Source organism: Hyla sarda, chromosome 8 (assembly GCF_029499605.1).
Source record: "Hyla sarda isolate aHylSar1 chromosome 8, aHylSar1.hap1, whole genome shotgun sequence".
Lineage (NCBI taxonomy): Eukaryota > Metazoa > Chordata > Amphibia > Anura > Hylidae > Hyla > Hyla sarda.
In genome coordinates, this window is record NC_079196.1 from 97,085,993 (window position 1) to 97,105,220 (window position 19,228).

The 19,228-nt window shown below is 45.9% G+C and overlaps 1 protein-coding gene across 5 annotated transcripts in view; it reads right to left on the reverse strand.

Moving 5' to 3' along the window:
* Positions 1 to 19,228, reverse strand: part of LOC130285220 (aldehyde oxidase-like) — a 113,561-nt gene that overhangs the window by 94,169 nt on the left and 164 nt on the right. The window contains exons 1-5 of one of the 5 annotated variants that reach the window (XM_056536551.1): positions 18,867 to 19,019; positions 13,185 to 13,291; positions 3,670 to 3,727; positions 2,364 to 2,460; positions 706 to 814 (exon numbers count right to left, since the gene is read on the reverse strand). In XM_056536551.1, coding sequence (XP_056392526.1) covers positions 706 to 814; positions 2,364 to 2,460; positions 3,670 to 3,697 — 234 coding nt within the window. In that variant the 5' untranslated portion in view covers positions 3,698 to 3,727; positions 13,185 to 13,291; positions 18,867 to 19,019. Of the gene's footprint in view, positions 1 to 705; positions 815 to 2,363; positions 2,461 to 3,669; positions 3,728 to 7,216; positions 7,363 to 13,184; positions 13,292 to 18,866; positions 19,020 to 19,228 lie in introns of those variants that run through there. The other 4 variants (XM_056536552.1, XM_056536550.1, XM_056536548.1 and 1 more) reach the window with 4 other exon arrangements.

Below are 19,228 nucleotides of genomic sequence, written 5' to 3' on the forward strand. Positions count from 1 at the left end.
TTACCTATAAACCTGTTGAGGTTGGTCAGCGCTGTGGAGCCGGGTTCTGTTGAAGCCAATTCTTCTATCGTAAGCAGTAAGGCATGCACAGGGTGAGCTCCTGCCACCGCAGGTTAGAGAAAAGGCAATCTCAAATGAACATAGCAAGTAAGAAGGACCAGGGCACTCACAGTTACGGTGATCAGGTATTGCTTCATTATTTTTTCGGTGCAGATAAAATCATGTACAGTGGGGACACCAGGCAGAGTGTCAGGCAACAATAGCTATTTCGTGCCACTCCTGGCACTAATTCAGTTTACCTGAAATAGCTATCGTTGCCTGACACCCCGCTGTACATGATTTTATCTGCACCGAAAGAATAAAGAAGCAATATCTGATCACCGTAACTGTGAGTGCCCCTGGTCCTTCTTACTTACTATAATATATAATACCAGTTGTAAACATTTTGGATTTCAATACTGGGTATATAGCCACTTTAACACAGTATTTTAAGTCAGTATTTGTGAGCCAAAACCAGGATTGGTACAAAACATGAAAGAGGTCAAATTATGTCCACTGTACTTTCTCTTTGTATGTTGGACCCCTGGTTTTAGCTTACAAGTACTGATGAAAAATGCTGAACAAAATGTGCAGCTGTGAATATGGTCTAACCTAAAGAGATTAAGCACAATAATCCAATAAAGACAAGACTTTCTGATGAATTACCTGTACTGGATGCAGCCTACTGGTTGTACTCCCTATTCCTTCCACGGTGGTGATAGCAGCTCCATGCAGAGAGCATACTGGAAGCAGGCAAGCATTTGCTGAATAATGGCTTGAAGTGTTAAGTCACGAACAGAAATGAAGAGTGGTCACATATATAAAGCTTCTTGGAAAAACTTCACTTGTGCCTATGGAGTACCAGAGAAATTTACAGAACAGGGGATACCTAAAACAGTGCCTCCCAAGCAAGCCCTCAAGTAACCTCATTAGAAAATCCTCCACAAATGACTTGTTGGAGATCCCAAAAGACTGGATTGAGGAACACTGACCTAATGTTTTGTTGTGTATTTTATGTGCAATACCCACTGCTATTAGTTATGCAAAGAACTAGTCTTTTAGAACACTGCTCCTAAACACATCTTTTTTATACCGAAAGACTTAAAGGAACTGGCCGCCACATGAAACAGGTGTAGTGAGCGGTGTCACAGAACACTATGACTTAGTCTGAAATACACAAGTGTTTCAGAGAAGTCCTGTTTTAAAAAAAGATGCTGGACTCGGCTAAGTAGTAACAGGGGCGGTCCCCTCCACTGGCCTTAAAAAGCACCTGTCACCAAATAAACTGTTCTCAGCTACATCAGGCTATGTCCCTCAACTACTCCTAACACCACTCCTGCCCTTAAAACAATTTAAAAAGCTCTGTATCATACCTTGCTTGCATAGTACAATTTCCCAGCAGGAGAAAGTGGGCGTTTCCCAGCAGGCATGACATCACAGAAGCCTGCTGAGGGACCACTTCCGCCGTCACATTGTTGCAGCATTGTGATGAATAGACGACCTCAAGCTCTGTGCATATTTCAGTCTGTGCAGATTTCAGTGAGGCTCTCCTTCAGCTGTCAGTCTGTGCAGCTTTCTGTGAGAATCTGTGGAGCTTTCATTTTCTGTGCAGTTGTCAATCAAGCTCAGTGCAGAGAAGCACTTCCTGAGTTCGGACTCCTGCCAGGCCAGGAGGAGACCAAACTCACTGTATTAATTGTGGCAGGGAACAGAACGGAGTCACCTAGTGGCTGTTTTTTATATTACATTTTAAACATATTTATGTTGATAATATTAAAAGCAAGTGAATGGGAAAGTGTCTGCTAATTACACAAGTAACACTATATTTAAAGTATTATTTGGTGACAGGTACTCTTTGCATCTCCACCATCTATGAATTGGGCAAGCATTTCAGGGTAAATCACAGTGTTCTGTGACCCTGCACTCGGCACTTGTTGTATGCCACCCATGGTGTAGGCTCATTTTAAGAGGTAATGGTACTGGATGAACACTTGCTCAGCCAACTACTAAGTCTCCCAAACATGTGCCCATCCTTCCCACAAACAAGCATGCTCAGATTCATGCATGTCTATTTCAATAGGGAGAGAAGAATAAGCAGACATCTTTAACAACGGCATATCGCATTGTCCTGTATCTTTCACTAGGCTAACAAGTCCCAGGCCTAGGGCAGCACTTTATCAGGGGGTGGATGCTGGGGGCAGAATTTTTATTTTTTTAAGTTTAGCTCTTGTGCTCGATTGGATTAGCCATCATTGTACAGTAGCCCTTTAGAAAGGTTTAGATTATGTTTCTAAAGCTCATATATGTTTTGAAGCGAAGGATACACAATCCTTTTGGTAATTGGATTAATTGTTGATACCATCACAGTGCAGGCACCACACCCGCCTCCTCCGCAACCATATTTTGTTCCAGTAAGGAGAACTGTTAGAGAACCGTTAAGGAAACAGTGAACATCACAGAAAACATATTTGTCTTATAACATACATACATAACATAGTGTAATGCTGGCGGTTGGCCGCAATCTTAGGTTCCCCTCCCTGCTGCAGACTCCAGACATACTCCTATGTATTGTCGCAGGCAAAGACAGTTTCTGGCACATGTGTGCACAGGCTGTTTCTTTAAGGATCTGTGTCCATCCTTGATTCTTGTTCTTCTCCAATCTCTGCCAGGCACCACCTATATGAAAGCACTCCTTCCTTTCAGCTGGTCCACACCGATTGGGGCATAAAAATTTGTAAGACATTCAGGGGCGGACATATCGCCTGTACAGCCGGCTCAGCTGCACAAGGGCCCAGTGTGTGAGGGGGCCTGCTCCACTTTTCGGGGGCCGGCCCTACCATGGGACCCGGTGGACCATTGGTCCCAGGTGGAACTTTTCAGGGGCGGCACTTTGCTGCCCCCTTTTTTTTTTGTGCCTAGTAGGTTCATGGTAGGGCCAGCCCGGCTGCTGCACTTTAGACAGTGAGTCTTGCAGCCGGCCGACCCGGGTCTGACGAGAGATGTCACGCAAGTGACATACCTCCGCAGACCTGCGCAGGAGGATGTCAGTGACGTCACTCATAAGGCTGCCAGAGAGGGGAAGTGCTGTGCAGGCCAGGTAAGTGTGTCTGTGTGTTGGGGGGGGGGGGCTGTGCTACCTAATGTGGGGAAACTGAAACCTAATGTGGGGAATCTATGCTACCTAATGTGGGGAAACTATGCTACCTAATTTTGCAGATTGATGTGAGTTGAAGTGCAATTTTATGGCATAGTACTTTATTTTTTTTTTTTTTTGGGGGGGGGGGGGCACATTCTTTGCACAGGGGCCCTCTGCTGTCTGTGTCCGCCCCTGAAGGCATTAATTAAATGGTTTATATATATAAGCAGACAAGTGCTTTGAATAGGTAGGATGCGATGTGTCAGTACTCAAGGTGTAGTATTTTAATGGAGCAATGAAGAAGACTTGAAATATTTATCAATCATAAAAATGCCCATACACCATCAACAGCTGTCAGCTCATTCACAGACAAACATTCATGCCGATTCCATCATACGCTTGGCTCAGATGATCATGTACAACACTTACATCAATAAAAAGTTTACAGGATATAAAAGAAATTCAAAGCTAAAAAGATTTCTTTAAAAGGATACGTTTTCTACGGAGATAGGGCAGAAGCATGACTTCTGGATCGGCATTTTTCTCAATAATCTACATAAAAAGCACAGTATGATTAAGTAATAAATTAAATATATTACAGACAAAATATTTTAATTGTAATATTTTAATACAGCAAAAAGAAAAAGAATAATAATAAAAACATTCAGCTTTTTCTATAGGGCCCCCTATGACAAAGATATTCTCCACTAGACTTAAAGATTCACAGAAAGGGGGGAAGGGGGTCTGCTGCACTTATCAATCTGGTTCAAAAAGCCGATACAGTCAGGAAATGAGCCAACCGGAGACACTTCCTGACTCCAGAGAACTCACTGAAATCAATGGGGTATGGTGTGGATCCGGCAGCAATATGGCTGGAGGCGGTTTTTACAGTCTCCTGCAGTATCTGGCTGTCTGATCCACAAATCTTAGATATGAATTCACCCTAATACTGCAACCAATTCAGTATTCCACAGTTTTTTTTTGTGTTGGATAAATACAGACTCTAGAGGAAAACATGGTGCTCCCATAAAGCCAATGCCCCATGCAATCAGACACTTATCCCCTATCCTGTGTAAAGGAGATAAGTTATTTTTTTCCTGCACCGCCCCTTTAACATACCCGCAGGCCTGGCTGCTTGGCTACTGCACAGTTACTGGCAGCTGGGTGCAAGAAGATTTGGAGTGGAGTGGAGCAGGGGTCTCCTCCTTCCCCCTCTCTTCCGTAGCTTCACACAGTGAAGCGATCAGAGGAGAGGGGGGCCCAGTTGAAGGAAGCCGCCCGCAGCACTCAGGATTGGAGCTGCTCTTCGATCCTGAGTTATCCATATAGACACAAAAAAATTAATAATTGAAAACTTGAAAGAAAAAAAAGTTTGTTTAATGCAATGTTTTGACCCCTATAACTTTTTTATTTACCCATCTACGGAGCTATGTTAGGGTTTATTTTTTGCGCCATTAGCTGTAGTTTTTAACGGTACCACTTTTTGATCACTTATTATTATGTTTATTCTGGGATATGATGTGACCAAAAGTCCGCAATTTACGCCTTTTACAATGCAACATTAGGAACATCATAATTTAATAGCTTGAACAATTACTCACGCGGCGATATCAAATATGTTTATTTTTTTTACTGTGTTTTATTTGAACAATGGGAAAAGGTGGGTGATTTGAACTTTTCTTAGGGGGAGAATTTTTTAATATTGAATGTTAAATGCTATTGATCACGGCATTTAAAGGGTAGCTCCCACCATCCTTTTTTTTTTTTTCTGTCCCTGCCTATTGCCCATCTATCCCTAACCCCCTCCCTGCTTTCAATTTTTTTTTTTTTACTATATTAAAAATGCTTTTTTGTCTGCCTGGTAGTGTGCTCACTACCAGGCAGGCTTCCCCAGCAGGCACCACGTCACTGATGCCTGCTGGGGGGGGGGCTGACTTCCGCCCTTAGTTCATCTACACAGAGTGCCTCCAGCTGTTTCATCACTACAACTCCCAGCTTTCCCTGACATCTATTGGCTGTCAGGGCATGCTGGGAGTAGTAGTAGTGAAACAGCTGGAGGCACCCTGTGTTGAAAACAATAAGTCAGGGCCATGGGCTACCTTCCACCGCTCCCCCCCCCCCCCCGTGTTAAAACCCCCGAACCCCGCTCTCCCCCAACCCCATGTTAAAACCATGATCCCCCTAAACATATCTCCCCTAAACATACTTACATGCCGCAGAGTCCTGCAGCAGCAGCGGCGTGCTGCTGGGGCAGCAGCAGCGGCGACATGTGCGGGAGGAGTGGCCTCCCGTCCAGTGGCCAGGAAGCCAATGCGCTCGATCCCGCCTGTCTGATTGACAGGCAGGGAGCGAGCGCAGGCTGAATGAATTCGGACCGATTGCCCAGCCGACATCGGTCCCAATTCAGCCGTGACGTCACGCCAGCCTGCAGCCGGCCACTAGGAGGGAGACCCCTAGTGGCTGGTTTTCAAACGTAAATTAAAAAGGTTTTAATAAAAAAAAAAATATTGAAAATATATTAGAGATATGTTGTACTACATATGTACTACAACATATCAAAAAAAATGTTGATGACAGTGCCCATATAACCATTTCAATGACGGCAGCAGGGATCTGCCGGTTATGACGCGGACCCAACCCGCAGACCCACGTCATGTTCCCCTCACCCGAACCATGAGGTACCGGTACGTCATAGGCCGGGAAGGGGTTAAAAGGTGAAGAGGAAAAAAACTAAAAACCCAAAAAATGAGAACTGCCTGTGTCCTGTGTCCAAAAATGGGCTGTGTCCTTAAAGGAGAACTCCAGAATATAAAAATTGTCCTCCATACTGCTGGCAGAAAAAAAATAAAGATGTACATACCTTCCTTCGCTCCCCCGGGTCCTCCGGTAACCGTCTCCGGTCTCCGCCGCGATCCTCTTCCTGGTTGCTGGTGGTCAGCGAGTCATACTGCACTCAGCCAATCACCAGCCGCAGTGAAGTCCCGACTCGGCCGGCGATAGGCTGAGCGGCAGTGTGAGAACGCTTCATGACACACAATTCTTCACTACACCGGCACCTGCTGCCGGGGCCGAAAACGTCACACTGCCGCTCAGCCTATCGCCGGCCGAGTCGGGACTTCACTGCGGCCGGTGATTGGCTGAGTGCAGTATCAGAGAGGCGTAGACCAGAAGAGGATCGCGGCGTAGACCGGAGGCAGTTACCGGAGGCCCCGGGGCAGCGAAGGAAAGTATGTACATCTTTATTTCCTGCCGGCAGTATGGAGGACAATTTTTATATTCTGGAGTTCTCCTTTAAAGGGGATAATTTACAATAGTAATACTTGAACCTCAATATTTGAGAGGTTGAGCCTCACATGCATAATGTAGACAGCAAGGACAACCCAAGGACACATTAATAGGTCATCCGTGTAATGCATGAAAAAGCTATTCCTCCAGAAGAAGAGCAGCTCTTTGCCATTGTTCTGGCTAATATTGGGGGTCTTGTGGATTACCCATTTTAAGTACAACCCTATGTATGGAGATTTCTTACAACAGACATCCCATTTAGGGTACGGTCACACATATGCAGATTTGATGCGCAGGATTTTCTGCTGCAGATTTCAATGTAAACTAAATGACTGAGCACAGCTTCTAATCTGCAGTTACAAATCCTGCGCAGGATTCCGTATGTGTGAACGTACCCTTAAACTGGATTTACAAACACAGATTTCTAACCTATCAGACTGGTACTACAAATAAATGTAATTGATCTTAGAAGGCCATATACACAGATATATGTTATACACAAGCTAGTCATCCCATGTTAGACACATTACAGCAGTGTTTCCTAACTAATGTGCCTCCAGCTGTTGTAAAACTACAACTTCCAGCATGCCCGGACAGGAAAAGGCATGCTGGAAATTGTAGTTTTGCAAAAGCTGAAGGCACACTGGTTGGGAAACTCTACTAAAAGCTAGTAACTAAGGTTTTGATCTTACAGCTAAGAAACATTGTATCCGTCTATATAGATAGGTAATGTGTAGTGTGAAATCCTCAGCTTACCTTTCTCCCATTCACATAAAATAGTAGCTGGCTGGATTCAGCAAGGCTTGACATGTTTTCAGAGTTGTGTATGTCACCGACTGAAGACAACTACAAGTTTCAGGAACTGAGCCAATAAATAGAAGCAGCTTGCTGCCTCCCCCTTGTTTCCATTGGAGGACAGTGTGTGGACATTCCTCAGTTAAAGATACAGCACAATATGAGAGGTAATGCATAGTTTGCTGCATTAAAGCCTATTTTGAGCCTTCAGGGCAAAACATTTTTTTAAACTTTAAAACCCATAACTTTTTTTTTTTTTTATTATTAATCCATTGATCTAGCTGTATGAGGGCATCATTTTGGACCTCGGGCCTTTTCCACAACACTGTCTAATGGTTTATGTTCTCTATTTGCTATTCACTTCAGCATCTAACATGTTAAATTGACAAAACCAGCATTATCTCTGAACTCGGCTAATGCTAATAACCTCTATGATGCTGTGGCCCTACCTACTGTGGCATTGGAACCTTTGAGACCCTCAAGCCCAGGTGTATTATCCTTCCCTGCGTCCCCTATGCCTACACTCACAGCAGTGTATGAAGCGGAGGTATAAAATAAGGTACATGGCAGGCTCATAACACAAGAGAGATATTGTCATCACCAGTTTCCTTTCTTAGATTGACAAATTATTCCGGGACCATTCATGGGCCATACAGCTTTTATTTATTTATCTTTTTTGCCCTAAATGGGTAGTAGGACAAGTGACACCACCGGATCCAGACTAATCCCACTGACTTGAAAGTGGTCCATCGGGTGTCCGGTATTTTAGGGGAGTAAAGTGAAGAAAAGTGGAGCAGCTTCCTGTCCTCCCTACGGACTGAATAACAAAGCCCCCTTTACCAGAGCATGATGGCCGTGTGAATGTTGCCTTAGAGACTCTGACAGGTCTGCATATTAATTTTGTCCTTTAGGGTAGGGTCACACAGAGCTCATCCGCAGCAACTGCGGATGCACCAATGGCAGTGACCGGAGCAAGCTCCCTGCTCCGTGTGTACACTAGGAGCAGACACACAGAGCTATGATACACAGAGCTCGGGACCCCCTAATATCTCCTGTACGTGACCCCGACTTCTTACGCATCCTCAGCGCACTCTAGCCCTTACCTTTCTGGACAAACACAAGTAATGGCCTGCTAAGCAAACCATCAGATGAGGCGGAACATTGCTATGATCGGTGATTGGCTAAGCAGGCCGTCGCTTGCGTTCATCTAGGAAGGTGCGGCCACTCTGCTCCAATGACATGTAAGTATCCAGGGCCCTATACTGGACATCATGGGGGGTCCCAGCAGTCGGACCCACGATCAGACACTTATCCCTATAGCAGGACACTATCCTGAGTCTAAAAAGTTTATTTTCCTCTGACTACCCCTTTAACAGTAGAGTAGCAGTTGAGCATGCACAATGCTGCTCCATTTACCTAGACAAGAGACCTCCCTTCTCATGATCGGTGGCGGTCCCATGGGCTGGACCACCACATTCTCTAGTGTCTGTCAGCAACACAATGATGGTTTCATATAGTTGGTGGCCATTTTGACTCACTAACAAAGAAAGCACATGGTCGGGGGAGGGGCATGTTTGTTGTACTCTTATCCAAAAAACCTCAATTGGTGTAGCATGCGGGATTTTCCACAATAAGTGGAGCTGCAGACAGGATTATCACCCTAGAACCGCAACAGTCCTGTGTGCAGGATCTGTTGCACACACGTCCAGGGACTTGCTGCAGCGCTGTTATACTTGCAGCCTATGGTATGTTACTTGCCTGTGGACCGTTCCGGGTCCTCTCTGTCTTCTGTGCCGGAGGATCATCTGAGCAGTGTATTGCAATGGATGCGCAGCAGCTTCTGGATCTAGTGCGCGCCTGCCTCTCTGTGTTTCTACCTGTGGCCACGCATCATCGATCAGCTGAGCGGAGCTCCAGGGGTATCGGTAAGTCACTTCAGGGTTAAGCAGCGGCAGCAAACTTTATGCTTCTTTAAATGATAGAATTTGAATTATACATCTTACACATAGTGTGTATGATATGAGGATATGTATAAAGCATCGTCTTACAGTTTTGAGCTTTAGTCCAATATTTGCTCAGCAGGATTGTTGGGGGCGTGTTCGGCGTGTATTTAAAGGAGATATGCAGCGCACAACAATTGCTTTTCCCATACAGTGATCCCCCGACCTACAATGGCCATGGCATACGATAATTTCAACATATGATGGACTCTTAGTGACCCCTCATATATTGAGGGATCACTGTACATCAGAAACAAAAGTTATATAACTTTCCAATATACTTGCGTTTTTTTCTCTTTCACAGTTCACCTGTAATTCCTTCCTGAGCTGTGTACAAGAAGCTCAGTAGTTCTTCCAGCTAGTGTGACTTTCAAGCCCATAGAGGTGCATTAGGCAGCCATATAAGGCTCGGAACGTCCCTATAGCCCACAATGCAACAGGAGGGTTTTCTCCCTCCCGTCACCCTTCTGCTCCAGCCTGACGAGCCGTCCCTTATTAAAATTCATTATGTCATTATATGGCCATCCCCAATTGGCCATCCTGGAGGCTGCAAAGCTCAGCCTATGTAAGGGGGGGCCCAGCCAGCTCCCGAAAACCAGATCCCTGCTGATTGCTGTCCAGGCATGCTGGGAGTTGTAGTTTTGCCACCGCTGGAGACACATAATTTGGAGACAACTGTACATGCTATACTAGCATAAAGAATGCCAGCGGGGACCGGGTTTTTCAGAGAAGATCACAATCCCCCCCCCCGGCATTCTTTATGCTATTATAGCATGCACATTGGTCTCCAAACTATGTGTCCCCAGCAGTGGCAAAACTACAGCTCCCAGCATGCCCGGAAAGCCTTTGGCTGTCCGGGCATGCTGGGAGTTGTAGTTTTGCCACCGCTGGGGACACACAATGACGAGCCTGCTCATGACAATATTGCCCCCTGTATGCCCCCTCTAAAATTATCAAGCAGCATCACCGCTCGCTCCCCAGCCAGCCTGCTGACTCCCACCGGGAGCCCTGACTGGTCACATGGACCAGGCAAAGATTAATTCCCTGCTGGCCGGGGAGCGAGCGCTGATGCCGCCCACTTCTCTGACTGATAAGTGAAGATGGCAGCGGTTCTCAGGAGTGAGATTCGCTGCAATCTGTCCCTCTGTGCTGGTACTACAACTCCCATCATGGGAGTTGTAGTACAAGCCCTGCAGCAGCCTCCCGCAGCCGAGGGATGTGCAGGAGCCATTCCTGTCGTCCCTCAGTGCTGCGGTGATACTACTACCACCATCATGGATCAAAGTCTGGTCCATGATGGTGGTTGCAGTAACACCACAGCTCTGAGGGATGGCAGGAATGGCTCCTGCACATCCCTCGGCTGCGGGCGGCTGCTGCAAAGCTTGTACTACAACTCCCATGATGGGAGTTGAATTACCAGTGCAGAGGAACAACTCTCATCATTCCCAGATATAATTTTCCTGTCTAGAAATGATCGGAGTTGTAGTTTAGCAACAGCTGGAGGCTGTCCCTCTGTGCTGGTACTACTACTCCCATCATGGGGACAGCGTCGATGACCAGAGATTCTTTTTTATCTTTTAATAAAATGGTTAACAAGGGCTAGTCGGGGAGTGTTTTTGGAATAAAAAAAATGTAAAACTTATGTTGTGTTTTTTATTTATTTTATTTTACAGGCTTAGTAGTGGAAGCTGTCTTATAGACAAAATCCATTACTAAGCCAGGGCTTAGTGTTAGCCCCAAAACCAGCTAGCACTAACCCCCAATTATTACCCCGGGCCCACCCCAGGGGTGCCGGGAAGAGCCAGTACCAACAGGCTCGGAATGTCAAACATCCTGGGCCTAGGCAGTAACAGGCTGGCGTTATTTAGGCTGGGCCACCCTGGTAACGTCTGAAAATCCAAAGTCCAAAATAGTGTCTTTTTGGTCACTTTTTATATAATGAAAAAATGAATAAAAAGCGATAAAATAAAAAAGTTATAGGGGTCAGAAGATGACAATTTTAAACATATAAATTTTCCTGCATGTAGTTATGATTACATACCGTATTTTTTGCCGTATAAGACGCACTTATTCTTCCCCAAAACTGGGGGGAAAAAGTCGGTGTGTCTTATACGGCGAATACACCCCTATCGCGGCGGTCCCTGCGGCCATCAACGGCCGGGACCCGCGGCTAATACAGGACATCACCGATCGCGGTGATGCCCTGTATTAACCCTTCAGACGCGGCGATCAAAGCTGACCGCCGCGTCTGAAGGGAAAGTGACACTAACCCGGCTGTTCAGTCGGGCTGTTCGGGACCGCCGCGATTTCACCGCGGCGGTCCCGAACAGCCCGACTAAATAGCCGGGTTAGTGCTTACAGGACACCGGGGGGGACCTTACCTGCCTCCTCGGTGTCTTCTCCGTTCAGGGATCCCCTGTATGCCGGCGCTCTCCTTCCTCGTCATCACGTCGTCGCGTACGTGCGTCGGCGTGCGTAACGACGTGATGGCGGCGACGGAGAGCGAGGATACTCGGCCGGCAGCAGAGACGTTCCAGAGCGACGGGGACATGGCGACAGCGATGGAGCGACATCCAGGGCAGCGGTGACTGTTCCGGAGCGGCGGGGACACGTGAGTATTACCTCCTATGCAGTGGTCTTCAATCTGCGGACCTCCAGATGTTGCAAAACTACAACTCCCAGCATGCCCGGACAGCCAACGGCTGTCCGGGCATGCTGGGAGTTGTAGTTTTGCAACATCTGGAGGTCCGCAGGTTGAAGACCACTATTGGGTTCAAAATCTTTATTTTTTTAGATTTTGCCCCTAAAAATTGGGTGCATCTTATACACCGGTGCGTCCTATAGGTCGAAAAATACGGTAAGTACGACAAAATCAAACCTTCATAAGTAGGGTATCATTTTAATCTTATGGACCAACAGAATAAAGAGAAGGTGTAATTTTTACTGAAAAATGTACTGCGTAGAAACAGAAGGCCCCAATATTTACAAAATAGCGTCTTTTTTTTTTCAATTTTGTCCCACAATTATTTTCTTTTCCATTTCGCCGTAGATTTTTTGGTAAAATGACTGACGTTATTACAAAGTAGAATTGGTGGCTCAAAAAATAAGCCATCATATGGATTTTTAGGTGCAAAATTGAAAGAGTTATGATTTTTTAAAGGTAAGAAGGAGAAAACGAAAATGCAAAAACGGAAAAACCCTGCGTCCTTAAGGGGTTAATAATAAGAAATTTGTTCAGCCCTGGAGATTGTGTAACTTGTAAATGTTGTAAGCCCTATAGCCCTTCAATATATGGCTGGGAAAGCATCACATGTATTTTGTACCATCTACCCTGCATTGATCTGCTGGGTAGATGGGTACATGGTGATAGAATACCAAGGCACTGCTGTAAAAGAATCAGAAGAGCAAAAGACGTTACCTGTGGGAGCTTTCACTGGTCATGTACATGTGTACTATTGTATGGAGTAGCCTCTACAGATTCCATTACGCCAGTAGCTTCAGCCTGCTGAGGGCTCCTTTTTTACGGGAAGATTTGTCATTTTTATTGGTACCATTTTAGACTACATATGACTTTTTGATCATTTTATTTTATGCACATTTTTTGACTTGTTACTAGTCCCACAGAGGGACTCACAGCAATCACTAGATCACTGGTATAGTACACTACACCGGCAATGTACCCCGCCATGCACAGCACAGCATGGCCGGGTACACAGACATCCATTGCAAGCCTGGATGCCTTCACAAAACCTCCCAGCTGCCATGGAAACCCAGGGCTGAGGATCGCCAAGGCTGATATTTCAAGTAAGTAGAACTGTTCTTATGTGGCAGTCATTAAGAGGTTAAACTTTTATAGACAAATACATCAAGTTCATACAAAGACTCAATATTTACTGATGGCATGACACAGGACTCATGGTAACACTCACCTTTTCTTCTCCGGACAATAATTCTCTTCGCCAGATGTACTTAAACTCCTATTCTGGCTTCACTAGCAAATGTTGGCTGCTCTCTGCTTATAACTCACCAACACCCCCTGTTGACAGATGCATATGTCTGTTTGCTTATTATGCTTTTATTGTTCTGGATAAATCACTGTACACTTCTCTAACTTGAAGGGTTAACCCCTTCCCGCTAAAGGACGTATGCATACGTCCCAGCACCCAACATGTTCGCACACTGGGACGTATGCATATGTCCTGACGAGCTCCTGCTCTGCTGCGCGCAGTTCAGGAGATCGGCAGCGGGACCCAGCTGTCAGTCACAGCCAGGGTCTCACCGCAGCTGCCGGGGCCATGATCACGCCAGTCCCGGTGTGAGGTGGTTTTTTGCGCCCCCGTAGATCCATGCGTCCACTCCTCCCCCAGCTCTCCGAACATTTCCGAAGCTAGAGCTGGGGCAAGGGGAGGAAGGAGGTACACGCCCCCTCCCTGAGCTCGGCTGGACGCAGATCTCCACGACACGCCCCCTCCCTGAGGACATGAATCTCCACGGCAGGTCCCCTCCCTCATCTCCCCTCCCTGAGGACGTAAATCTCCACGGCAGGTCCCCTCCCTCATCTCCCCTCCCTGAGGACGTAAATCTCCACGGCAGGTCCCCTCCCTCATCTCCCTGAGCTGAGGACATAAATCTCCACGGCAGGTCCCCTGCCTCATCTCCCCGAGCTGAGGACGTAGAGCAGTGCTCCCAATGAGCTCTATGTGTAAAGGGGGACATACTGCACAGGCTCTTTAGCCCATGCAGTATGTCCTCCTTTAGCCTGTACAGTATGTCCCCCTTTAGCCCATGCAGTATGTCCCCCTTTAGCCCGTGCAGTATGTCCCCCTTTAGCCCGTGCAGTATGTCCCCCTTTAGCCCGTGCAGTATGTCCCCCTTTAGCCCGTGCAGTATGTCCCCCTTTAGCCCGTGCAGTATGTTCCCCTTTAGCCCGTGCAGTATGTCCCCCTTTAGCCCGTGCAGTATGTCCCCCTTTAGCCCGTGCAGTATGTCCCCGTTTAGCCCGTGCAGTATGTCCCCCTTTAGCTCGTGCAGTATGTCCCCCTTTAGCCCGTGCAGTATGTCCCCCTTTAGCCCGTTCAGTATGTCCCCCTTTAGCCCGTGCAGTATGTCCCCCTTTAGCCCGTGCAGTATGTTCCCCTTTAGCCCGTGCAGTATGTCCCCCTTTAGCCCGTGCAGTATGTCCCCCTTTAGCTCGTGCAGTATGTCCCCCTTTAGCCCGTGCAGTATGTCCCCCTTTAGCCCGTGCAGTATGTCCCCCTTTAGCCCGTGCAGTATGTCCCCCTTTAGCCCGTGCAGTATGTCCCCCTTTAGCCCGTGCAGTATGTCCCCCTTTAGCCCGTGCAGTATGTCCCCCTTTAGCCCGTACAGTATGTCCCCCTTTACACATAGAGCTCATTGAGAGCACTGCTCTATGTCCTCAGCTCGGGGAGATGAGGGAGGGGACCTGCCGTGGAGATCTATGTCCTCAGGGAGGGGGTGTGCCGTAGAGATCTGCGTCCAGCCGAGCTCAGGGAGGGGGCGTGTACCTCCTTCCTCCCCTTGCCCCAGCTCTAGCTTCGGAAATGTTCGGAGAGCTGGGGGAGGAGCGGACGCATGGATCTACGGGGGCGCAAAAAACCACCTCACACCGGCAGCATTAATACCATAGATGCCGTGATCAATCCTGATCAAGGGAACTATGGTGTTGACTGGGGAAGGGTGTTCCCCCTGTTCACCAACGGCAGCGCCGCAATACGATCGCGAGTCGCCGTTGGTTGCTATGCCTGCTACGGAAGCCTGTGAGATTCAGCCAGAGGCAGGATCGCACAGGCTGTAGTGTCTGACGCTCATCAGGTCATACTGTGTTGAAGTACAAATGTATTGCAGCATAGCATAACAGGTAAAAAGTGAAAACAAATAAATAAAAGGTTCTTCAATAAAAGTATAAATTGTAAAAAAAATTAAATAAATGCCCCTTTCCCAATAAAAGCCCTGTATTATCATAAAAATAAAAAAAACACACAAATCATATACATACTAGCAGGGGCGTACCTAGAGCATTTGGCACGGGGGCGGACCCTTTGTTTGGCACCCCCCACTTAATTACAGAGTTAAACCCCCTTCCCAATAGGTATAGGAACAGAGTTAACCCCCCCCCCCCTTTCTCCTTAGGTATAAGCAGCAGAGTCCCCCCACCCTCTTTCCCCGTAGTTATAGGCAGAGTTAAATAAAAACCTCCCCCCCCCCCCCGTTTCCCATAGGTATAGGCAGAGTTAAACCCCTTTTTTCCCATAGGTATAGGCAGATTCCCCCCCCCCTCCTCCCCATTGGTATAGGCAGAGTTACCCCCCTCTTCCCCATTGGTATAGGCAGTTACCCCCCCACCCCACCCTTTCCCCATAGGTATAGGCAGAGTTACCTCCCCCCCCCTCTTTCCCATAGGTATAAGCAGAGTTACACCCCCACTCTTTCCCATAGGTATATGCAGTTACACCCCCGCTCTTTCCCATAGGTATATGCAGTTACACCCCCCTCCTTTCCCATAGGTGTATGCAGTTACACCCCCCCCCTTTCCCATAGGTATATGCAGATACACCCCCCCCTTTCCCATAGGTATATGCAGTTACCCCCCCCCTTCCCATAGGTATATGCAGTTACACCCCCCCTTTCCCATAGGTATATGCAGAACCCCCCCTTTCCCATAGGTATATGCAGTTACACCCCCCCCTTTCCAATAGGTATATGCAGTTACACCCCCCCCTCTTTCCCATATGTATATGCAGCTACACCCCCCCCCCTCTTCCCCATAGGTATATGTAGAGTATCCCCCATGTGAGTGGCACCCGCCCCCCCCCCCCCCTTAGTATGCCACTGCATACTAGGTATTGCCACGTCCATAATGATGTGTACTATAAAAAAAAATATATACAAAATATATTTTTTTTAAATGTGCAAAATTTGCCAATTTTGGTGCGAATAACGGAATAAAAAAGATCAAAAGGTAGCGCGTATCGCAAAAGTGATACCATTGAAAGCACAGCTTGTCCCACAAAAAATAAGCCCTCACTTAATGGCGTCGGACGACAAATAAAAAAGTTATGGCTGTCGGAAAATGATAACACAAAAAAGGGAAAAAAATAATTTTGCTCAGAAAAGGAAAAATGGGTATCACCATAATCGTACCGACCCGCCAGAAATGTTAGTTTTTCACAATATTTTTGAGTTTTTCACAATAAATGCTGCAACAAAAATGCAACACTTATATAAAGTACAATAGCTGACATTTATCATTCTCTTTAGACCCTTAGACTAAGTGTCTACAAAAGGCGCAAAAAAGGCGCAAGCAGGGTTTATTTGCGCCTTTTGGTTTACACATTTCTGCTGATTTTGAGTTGCAATCCACTGATTTTGGCGATACACATGATATGGAAGGGTTTTATGAACTGCGCCTTTTTGTGAAAAGGTGCAAAAAAGGCGCAATGCCACTGAAAAGTCTCTAAAACGAGACCAGCCCAGACTTATCTTAGCTTTTTGGTGTATGTGAAGAGAGAAATTTCAGAAAATGTGACCTGCACAAAATGTATCAAATACTATGTGACCATATAATAAATCTGGTGCTCCTACATATTACAGCACACACAAAAAAGGTGTAGAAAAATGCTTTACCTATACACCTACAATGATAAATGCTTCACTTACACCTACAATGATAAATGCTTCACTTACACCTACAATGATAAATGCTTCACTTACACCTACAATGATAAATGCTTCACTTACACCTACAATGATAAATGCTTCACTTACACCTACAATGATAAATGCATCACTTACACCTACAATGATAAATGCTTCACTTACACCTACAATGATAAATGCTTCACTTACACCTACAATGATAAATGCTTCACTTACACCTACAATGATAAATGCATCACTTACACCTACAATGATAAATGCTTCACTTACACCTACAATGATAAATGCTTCACTTACACCTACAATGATAAATGCTTCACTTACACCTACAATGATAAATGCCGGCCAATATGTCACGAAAAACAATCTCAGAATCGCTCCGCTCATAAAAAGTGTACTAAAGTTATTACCATTTAAAGAGACACGTCAATTTTTTTTTTTTTTAAAGAGCCTGGTCATTAAGATATAAAAATGGGTGTGTCCTTAAGGGGTTAATGATGATCACTGATGTCCGCCATTATGCATGAGGTTCTGGCTACTGATTACAGCAACTGGCCAGTTCTGATGTAAATGGACTAAAAAGTGTTTAACCCCTAGAGGACTAGAGGAACAGCGATGTACATGTATGTCGCGAGGTTCCGGGAACACTGCTCCGCCTGACACGGTGATCAGAACCAGCCAGCTGCTGTCATCAGTAGCCAGGACCTGATACATAATGGCGGACATCAGTCATCCCACTGATGTCCGCCATTAACCCCATAAGGACGGACCCATTTTTTACCTTAATGACCAGGCTCGTTTTAAAAAAAAAATTGACATGTGTCTCTTTAAATGGTAAGAACTATAGAACGCTTTTTTTCTGAGCGGAACGATTCTGAGTTAGTTTTTTCGTGACATATTATACTTTATATAAGTGGTGCATTTTTGTTGCAGCATTTATTGTGAAACCCATTTTTCCTTTTCTGAGCAAAATTCTTTTTTTTCCTTTTTTGTGTTATCATTTTCAGACAACCATAACTTTATTTTTCGTCCGACGCCATTGAGTGAGGGTTTTCTTTTTTTTTTTTGCAGGGACCGATGCACGGAATGGTATGGACTTCACCGCAACAAAGTAACCAATAAGCAAATCTCCAGCACGGCACAACTCTTCTGAACGGAATACTTTATTGTATAAATCCATGACACAGGACAGTAGGAAGGTGACACGTTCATATACCAGTAAAAAAATTCCATCAAAACTTCCATCAAAAATTCCATCAAAACAAAAATGGACGGATAAACACTTCAGATAACGACGCACAAAATGAGCCCTCATACATTTCTGTATACAGAAAAAAAGTGTTATAGGGGTCAGAAGAGGACTATTTTAGGCATGCTCATTAGAGATGAGTGTACTTACAGTAAATTCGATTCGTCGCGAACTTCTCGGCTCGGCAGTTGATGACTTATCCTGCGTAAATTAGTTCAGCTTTCAGGTGCTCCCGTGGGCTGGAAAAGGTGGAGACAGTCCTAGAGGAGTCTTTCCTAGGACTGTATCCACCTTTTCCAGCCCACCGGAGCACCTGATGGCTGAACCAATTTACGCAGGAAAAGTCATCAACTGCCGAGCCGAGAAGTTCGCGACGAATCGAATTTACTGTAAGTTCGCTCAACTCTAATGCTCATCTTCGTACAAAAAGTTATGGGGGGGGGGAGATTTATCAACATTCTGTCCAGAGGAAATGTTGCTGAGTTCCCCATAGCAACCAATCAGCTCGCTTCTTTCATTTTTCAGAGGACTTTTCAAAAGTGAAAGAAGCCATCTGATTGGTTGCCCATTGATAAATCTCCCTTTATAATTTTTTAAAGGTAGTAATACAATATAAAACCTATATAAATGGGGTATCGTCGTAATCATATGGACCTACATAATAATGATAATGTATCATTTTTACCAAGAAGTGCACTACGTAGAAACAGAAGCCTCCAAAATGTTAGCTTTTTTTCAATTTCGCCCCACAAATCATTTTGAGCCCTCATACCTAAAAAAAAGACCCCATGGTAACCCTGCTGCACACCCCACTTCCGGTTCTTGAGCAGTGTTTCCCAACCAGGGTGCCTCCAGATGTTGCAAAACTACAACTCCCAGCATGCCCGGACAGCCTTTGGCTGTCCGGGCATGCTGGGAGTTGTAGTTTTGCATCAGCTGGAGGAACCCTGGTTAGGAAACACTTGTAGATGTTATTTCCTACTGGCTGTGATGTGAAAGTTATTCTGTAGCCTAGCACTACACCCTCCCTTCTGGTCACATGATCGT